At 43.8% G+C, this 8,015-nt stretch overlaps 1 protein-coding gene across 1 annotated transcript; it reads left to right on the top strand.

Moving 5' to 3' along the window:
* The first annotated feature begins 1,015 nt into the window (after nt 1-1,015).
* On the top strand, nt 1,016-6,214 carry LOC149444811 (transmembrane O-methyltransferase homolog). The gene is made up of 3 exons (XM_089654499.1): nt 1,016-1,468; nt 3,215-3,411; nt 4,939-6,214. Exons 1-3 carry the CDS (start codon nt 1,138-1,140, stop codon nt 5,248-5,250), a joined length of 840 nt encoding a protein of 279 aa, XP_089510625.1. The 5' UTR covers nt 1,016-1,137; the 3' UTR covers nt 5,251-6,214.
* Nucleotides 6,215-8,015: the final 1,801 nt, after the last annotated feature.

Genomic DNA, 8,015 nt, shown 5'->3' with positions numbered 1-8,015 from the left:
GTACGGGGAGAAGTTCCCCCCATAATATGTCAGATTTGAAAACAGCACGGTCATGCGGGGCTCACGCGGTTGTGTCATTCATTGACAGAGTTCCGTGTATGAATGCACTACAAGTCCCCACATGCTTAGCAGATGTCAACTTGTAGTTTTCAATGAACTACCACATCGCTGTGGAGTGCTCTGGTAGTTCATTGAATCTTCCTGTCAGTATATCCCGTACGGACAAGCAGATATACTGACAGATCTGCAGGAGACCTATATGGCACCAGTAATTTACACCAGCAAAAAAATGTGCAATTATTATTTTTGTGCAAAAGGTGAACTTACCCTTTAAGTGCAGTCTGTCTATGCCCACTGTTGGTCACGGTGTGCTACTTACACCAAAAATCTTGTTTTTGTGTTCTAACCCAGGGGGCCCCAGGTCTTTTATAATCAGTCACATTTTGTCACAGTCAACTGACTTTATAACTGTTAAACCAGGCAGATTACAGTAATGGGTATTGTTAACATGTACATATTGTTTATACAGTTTAAATATGGTAATGGGGTGTGGCTTTGTGGGTGTGGTTATATGTAGGCATGGTCAGCAGGGTGTCTTCAGATATCATTGTGAAAATCTGATTGCCTTAGTCATTGGCCACAGCTATCACATGGATAGTACAGATCCACTTTTATTGGCTCTGTGTTTTTTTCTGTGATGTGCACTGTCCAATGACACAGCTAGGAAAAAAAGGGCATCTACCAACTCTGCAAGAGCATTGCCATCCTCTGCATGAACTACAGGCAGCTGTGCTTTCATCCAATCCGCTGTAGTAAATGCTAACTGTTTGACAGCTTCTCTGTCCATTTAACAGCTGAGGCTGGGACTTTGTTTTAACTGTAGCTGTCACTTTTGCTAGACAGCTTGGCCTGTGACAGAAGGAGGGAAAATAAAGGGTCTACTGATAGGGTCATCAGGTCATAAAACTACAATACTATGCAAGCAATACTATGCCATGTTACAATACTCAACAAAAACTGTGTTATTGCTAATGACAGACTATAACATATATATATCTTTTTATTTTGCACATAATTGATATTTGTCACTTTGAATGTGGCTTAAAAGTGGAATTATGTGTACATTTTTTTTATCACATGCACAGCCTTAATTTCATACATATGATCAGCATTGTATATATTATACTTGCCAGCCTGCTGTACCTGACTGTCTCTATGGACTCCTCCTTCTCCATCCTCACCGCTGGCATTGTGGTGCCCTTTTGTGCTGGAGCTGCTTGGGTGTTCTACAGATACCGAAGTCAGCCACGGTGCAAATGGATCATAGATGAGAAAACACAGCAAGCCCTACGTAGATATGTGCTTATGGAATCTACCCATGGAAAGCCAAACAGTGTACTGCAGACCTTCAGGGAATATGCCGAAAAAAACAGCGTGATAAAAAAAGTGCTTTTCACTTCAGACCAAGGTATGTGTGACATCTTGCACATTGGCAGACGTTTGTTGGAAACCCACCTCATCTACCATCTTCTACTAAATCCAGTCATATACTTTACAATCTAGTTGTACAATATTATTTAAATGTCCTACAGTTATGAGTGTGAGGGCTTATTTAATTGGATAAAAAGTTATTGGACTGTTTGGTTATGCCTTTTGCAGTACACAGTTGTAATTTCAAAGTGTAGCCTGGGGGAGCTAGCTAGGTTTTTTCTTAGTTAGAGGCTGGATAGCAGCCAGGGATGAGTCAGCCAGGTTAACTTTAGGTCAGTTCTGAGGGTTCTGCAGGTCAGTTCCCTGATACCTCGTCCTGCTCTAGAAGCTTGAGAAGTTTCTAGAAGCGGTAAGGGTGAGGAGGGGTTGATCTGCATACTCAAGGGACTCTAACCAATCCCCAAGCAGGAGGCTTGGCATGGGGTCAGGACAGCATAAGTATGAGAGAGCCTGATCAGGAAGTGGTCAGAGTTGGGTGGAAGATGGAGTGAAGGCTAGAGTGGAAAGGGTGTCCATGGAGGAGCCTACCTGCAGGTAGGAGCTGGAAAGGAGGATCTTGCAGCCTCACCATCCCCTGAGAGAAGACCACCTGTGGAGCAGCATAAGGCCTGAAGGCAGTCACCAACCCATCAAGCTCACTGGAGAAGAGTGAGTAATCCTATACACCCTGGGCCAAATAAGGGGAGAGGGCAGTCAACTGGGAAACCCAACTAACTCCTCATTTGGGACTGCTTTACTAAAGTGGCAGCTTCTGGGTCCCCTTGCCCAGGGAATCCCTCAGGCAGCTGGAGGTGGTACATCAGGAGGGCTGAAGGGCTCTTCAAGATACGACTTTGTTGTCTATGGACTTGTACATAGTTGCTAAGGCGTTTGTCTTCATGTTTACAGTTTCTTTGGGCATCCCATACACCCCACAATCCTATCCAAGTTCAATATCCCTTGATAAAGCATAAAACCAATCTCAAGGACTGTTTACCATCTCCAGTGTGCAAGTATGGAAGAAAATGCATGTTGCCTGGCTGTGCAGGACTATAGGGGACCGAACAACTCAGCGACTCCTAAGGGGTAGTGCTACAGGAGGATGTAGCATGTGTGACCATTAAGTTCTTATTGTCCCACAGCCACAATTTAGATAAAATCTGTCCTAGAAAAAGCTGCAGTGTGTTATTTATGGTTTCCTTTGGGAGCAAAGTGATATACCCAGTACTTTCTAGGTGTAGGAATCACTTCCTTTCTTCCCAAGTGACAGTGCTGGCACATAGCTCAGTGCTGTCACATTGGGAGCAGGAGGATAGTCCTTAATCATGTGTAAGTTGTGACCTGTGGCTTACATTGGGCTCTCTCTCTCTCTCTTAACTCCCAGTTGCTGAACAGAGCAAAGGGAAGGCAAGTGCTGTGGAAGGTGAATGTACCTGTTTCTTTGACATACAAGGGCAAAGTACAGCTTCAGTTTAACAATATTTCACCCCTAAAAAGCTACAAACTCTCAGAGTGGAAAGTTTACCCTCTTACTTCAAAATCTACTTATGCCCAGTAAGACTACTTTACCTATACATTGTTGGAGCAGGTGTTATGTCCGCTGAATTGGCCATAACGTATTGCTGTCACAACTTCCTGAAATTTCTGGTTACCTGATTTTAAATCTGTTTATAAAATATATTTATAAAATGGCAGCCCAGATGACAGGTGCACTTTGATTAATTTCTCTCAATGTTTTTTCCAGACATTTTGCTAACAGATGAAGTGAAGCAGTCTTCCCCTCTAACTGTTCTTGTGCTCGGCACACAGTGTGGTTATTCAGCCATAAGGGTGCTTTCCTTACTGCCTCCAGATGGGAAGTTGTATGCTGTGGAGGAAGATGACAGCATGGCAGAATCAGCAGAGGAAATGATCTTAGTTTCTGGTTTCAAAAATAACCAGGTAAATATTGTTTAAAATCATACTATATAGTAACATAGTTACAGGCATCTACCTTGGTAGCTCTGTACATGCCATGCACTATCCTGGCATTGCCAACCAATTTTTAATGTTGAGTTTAATCAGTATATGGATATAGAAAACTGTCCATTCTCAATGCATAAAGCAATGCACCATGCATGTAAAATCCTTGCCTGATAGGTTCAGCACTATTTCCATATCAGTTGTTAGGTTCTGTAGAACTGGCTAGCTGAAGGCGCAGAATTTTCTCTATAGAGTTTTAGGAGTAGCCATGATTGAGTAGGAAGCCTACAGCCAGGGGAGTCAGATAATCAAATTTCAATTTGCCAGTAGGTTTTCAGGAGGAAACTCATGCAAACAGAAAGCATACAAACTCCATGCATACCCCAAGCTGGAAATAAACACAAAGCCCCAATATTGAAAGAATTCTATCAATAGCCAAAAAAAAACCCATATATGATTCAGAGTCTGTCAATAGCATTAGTCCCCTCCTGTAACATTGTTTTATTACTTGTTGATCCTGCAAGTAGATTTTTCAACTCTTTCAAAAGAGTGACAACTCTTTTTTTCTGCAGTGAAATCACACATCAATGCTGTCACCATGTGGAGCAGAGTAGGCTAGTTTTAAATGGACTTTAAAGAGGAACTCCAGGAAATAATAAGCATTTAAAGTCTGCTGGCATACAAGGAGTTAAGTGCAAGGAGGTGTATGCCACCTCCTGGATTTGTGGGTTACTGAGTGCTGATAGTATAGCTTTTGCTATATTCCTGCACTCTCAGAATAGAGTTATGGCTCTCTACACTGCAGCCGCTCTGCCAATTTGTGTTGGTGCCAAAATTATGCAGACACCATCAAATAGGGATCAATCAGCCACAGCTGAAGAAACCCCTACTAACCTGGAGGAGGTGAACCTAGCCTAAGGTAAAAAATCTTGTACAGCCTGTAAACCTCCCTCCCCTTCCCTAACACTTACCTGAGTCCTTTATCAATCAAGCGCCATACTGGCGGAGCAGGTCTCCTCTTCCCTTTTTCTGCTCTCATAGGCTTTGTTGATAGCAGCGGGAGCCATTTGTTCCTTCTATTATTAATATTTTCTTATATAAAGGTTGTATTAATTCTTTACTGGTGTGCATCTATATACTTATGATTAATGTTATATGCTGGTTGCAGTAGTTCCTCTGCTCCCAATTACTTTGTTTAGATTAATGATTAATTCCCAGGAAGAGAATACCTTATCCTGATTGGAGGCACGGACCGCCTTATTTGCAGATGGGGATGACTTACTCAAGCATGCTTCTATGAAAAATAATAGACCACTGGCAAAGCGGCTTGGTTCCTTTATATGTGCTGAGATGTTTACCTTTAGTAAATCATGGTTAATTACAATTATACCACTACAAATATTTTGCATTTTTCCTACTCCCCCCCCCCCCTCCATTTTAGTCCTCCAAAGAAAAGGTTATCCTTGTTTGTTTTGTCCTTAACTGCATTTTTTTTCTGTCTTCCAGTTTAAACTGTTGTGTCAACATCCAGTCGATGCAATCCACACCTTACACAGCACGTTTGACTTGAAGAAGGTAGACTTAGTGTTAATGGATTTTCAGAGTGATGGCTACCTTCAAGGATTGAAGGCTTTGACAGAACTTGGACTTTTTTACCCTGGATCACTAATACTTCTAAATAACATGGGTCCCCTGGTCAGAAAAGACTTTGTAGAACATCTTGAGAAAAGTGTACATTATACAGTGGTAAATGGCTGCCAGACTTTACTAAAAGTTGTGTATGGGCAGTCAAGCCATAAAGAATTAAAAGTAAGATGAATAAAAAAATATAATTGTTATGAAATGCACACAAATTTTATTTTCTGTCTTCACCTTTTATTATGAAGTGAAATCAACTCTCATCTGCATCCTAGCAACTTGGTGAATAAGAGCTCTAAAAAAGAAGTTGGCTTTGTGATAGTCTTGTGATATCCTCCAGTGTGATCCCCACAACTGCAATCAATGTGTCTGTCCACCTAGTAGTCGGTCTCACTCTTCTCCTGGTTCCTTCAAACTTCCCAAGCATTATTTCCTTTTCCAGCGATCTCTCTCATCTGACAGTGTGCCCAAAATATGACAATTGCAACTTCATCATTTGTGCTTCTATTGACATAGCTGGTTCAATCTCTTCCAAAATCAATATGTTCTTCAGGCTGTCCACGGCACACATAAAATCCTTCTCCAGCAGCAAAGCTCAAATGAATTGATCTTCTGTCAGGAATGGACTGGCCAGCTATGGTGGGACTCACCTGCCTTTTGATCTGCAGTACCAGGGCTGGCCAGCGGGTGTTCCCAGCAATCAGAGACTCAACTTTGCAGCCAGCTAACACCTGTAACTGATTATGCTGGGGTATTTAAGGGATGGCCAGACCCACAGACTCAGCCTTGGTGTGTGTTTGTCCTGGGCCCTGTATCCTGTTTCTGTCCTGCATCCTGTTTCTGAACCGCTGCTGACTTCTCCTGCTCTGATCCCGGCTCGCTCCTGACCATCCCTCTGTCTGACCCTCTGTACCACGCTGCTTGCTACCTGTTCTGATCCCTGGCTTGTGACCCTGACCAATCTCCGCTTGCTCCCCCTGTACCTACCTGCCCTATTGATATTGACCCGGCCTGCCTGACGACGCTTGCTTGTATGTACTGTTATCTGTGGGTGGTTTGGTTTGTTTGCACTGTATTATGTTTTAGTATTGCACTGCGTTTATGTTTGTATTGTTAGTGTTAATAAATTATATTGTTTATAACATATCTGAGGTCTGCGTTTCCCTGCGTCAGTCACACATCTCTGGTCACACCTGGGAGCCCTGACATCTTCTTTGTATCTTGTTTCCGTAGTGTCCGGTTTTCAGAACTGTAATTGATAGCTGAGAAAATGAGAGCATAGACAAGTCTGATCCTTGTTTTCAGTGTAATTTCTTTGTCTTCATTGTGTAGCTACCAAGTGCAATTCTGCAGAATATTTCCTCACAGCTAGTTGCACCCATGTTTATGAGAGAACCCAGGAGTTTCAAATGCTTTACAACTTCTATTCTGTGACTGTCAAGCTGAAAATTTACATCATTTTCTGTGCTCATGATTTTCGCCTTGTTTATATTATAATCTTTTTCAGGGTCAAGTCCAGCACACAGGGAAAAGGGTTCGGGGCAGAACAGGGTTAAGTCCAGCACACAGGGCAAAGGGTTCGGGGCAGAACAGGGTTAAGTCCAGCACACAGGGCAAAGGGTTCGGGGCAAAACAGGGTTAAGTCCAGCACACAGGGCAAAGGGTCCGGGCAGAGCAGGGTGAAGTCCAGCACGCAGGGCAAAGGCTCCAGGCAGAGCAGGGTTACTCCAGCACACAGGGCAAGTCCACCTTAGGGCAAAGATCTGAGGAGGGGAGGGTTAAATCCAGCACACAGGGCACAGCCGAGGTATGGTCTCCAGGATGGGGTTTGTGGGGTCTGGCCGCAGCTCAGAAACACCCCAGTACAGGGAGGAGGAGAGGAGGCACAGAGTCCACACACACAGCAGGATTGGCAGAGTTCTGGCAGGAAACGGGTTCATTTGCACAAGAAGCTGGGCACACAGCAGGGATCCAGCACAACATAGGCGAAGTCCTTAGCACAGAATAGCACTCAAGTACAACAGAGGTTAGTCCAGAGTCAAAAGCAACAATCTGGGCCCAGTGAGTAGCAGGCCACAAACTGGTACAGCAAAGTCCAGGGGTGCAGGGACTCACCAGCCAACAGTAGCTTCAGCAGAGTAAGTATAGGCAGAGTGGCATGGAGAAGGAGGGCCAGAGGGCAGAGGTCTTTCACTAACTCATCATGGATCCTCGGAAGGCTACGTGCCCAGGCCGCAGCTTCAAGACCACACAGGCAACAGTTGACAGAAGAGCATAGGGTAGAGTAAAGTCCCAGGTGTCCAGAATCCGCACAGACATTGCAGAACTACAAGTCACAGCAGTGCAGAAAGCAAAACACAGCCCATACAGAACTATCTGTCTCAGCAGTTCAATGCATCTTCTACTGAGTCCTGCAGCCATGAGTTCCTCTGTCCATCACTAACGTAAGTTCTGCCAGCATAGGGACATTATATTGTCCCTTCAATGCAACCAAACCTTAAGCACCTGGTGCTGGCACGTCTGGCTTTTTCCAGCTGTAGGACACCATGCTGCATGTGCCTCCCTCTGAGATCAACCTCATCTCCCACCCACTGGACACAGGAACACAGATTTAATTAAGCAGACTGTTTGACGAGTGTTGATTTGGTCACTTCTTTCCCCTGAACATAATTTTTGTGGGGCAAGGAGGACTGCACAGTCTTCACAATACATAGTGATCCCATAAACCAGCGAGGAATTTTTTGGTGGATTTGGTGAAGAGTGGGGTCTGTCCATTAGTGGTGTAAGTTTATTGCCACATGGATGGGTGTACTTGTAATACATATCTGTAGCAAGAGAAATAATCATGTTGAGGTCACTGAGGTAGACACAAACATTATAGAGGCAGGTGTTTTGATTTATGACATCAACAGTTTGATCCTTGTTTCCCTTTGAGGTAAGATGAG

This window comes from Staurois parvus, unplaced genomic scaffold (assembly GCF_062004578.1).
Source record: "Staurois parvus isolate SC_StPar_1 unplaced genomic scaffold, SC_StPar_1.0 ptg000770l, whole genome shotgun sequence".
NCBI lineage: Eukaryota > Metazoa > Chordata > Amphibia > Anura > Ranidae > Staurois > Staurois parvus.
The sequence above is the reverse complement of the archived record's forward strand: the minus strand, read 5'-3'. Positions and strand labels throughout refer to the sequence as shown.

What these genes read in the sequence shown, in the direction of transcription:
- LOC149444811 (XM_089654499.1), top strand. Translation starts at nt 1,138, where the DNA reads ATGCACAGCCTTAATTTCATACATATGATCAGCATTGTATATATTATA. An exon ending in GCTTTTCACTTCAGACCAAG is followed by an intron (nt 1,469 to 3,214) that starts GTATGTGTGACA and finishes TGTTTTTTCCAG; the next exon opens with ACATTTTGCTAACAGATGAA. An exon ending in CTGGTTTCAAAAATAACCAG is followed by an intron (nt 3,412 to 4,938) that starts GTAAATATTGTT and finishes TCTGTCTTCCAG; the next exon opens with TTTAAACTGTTGTGTCAACA.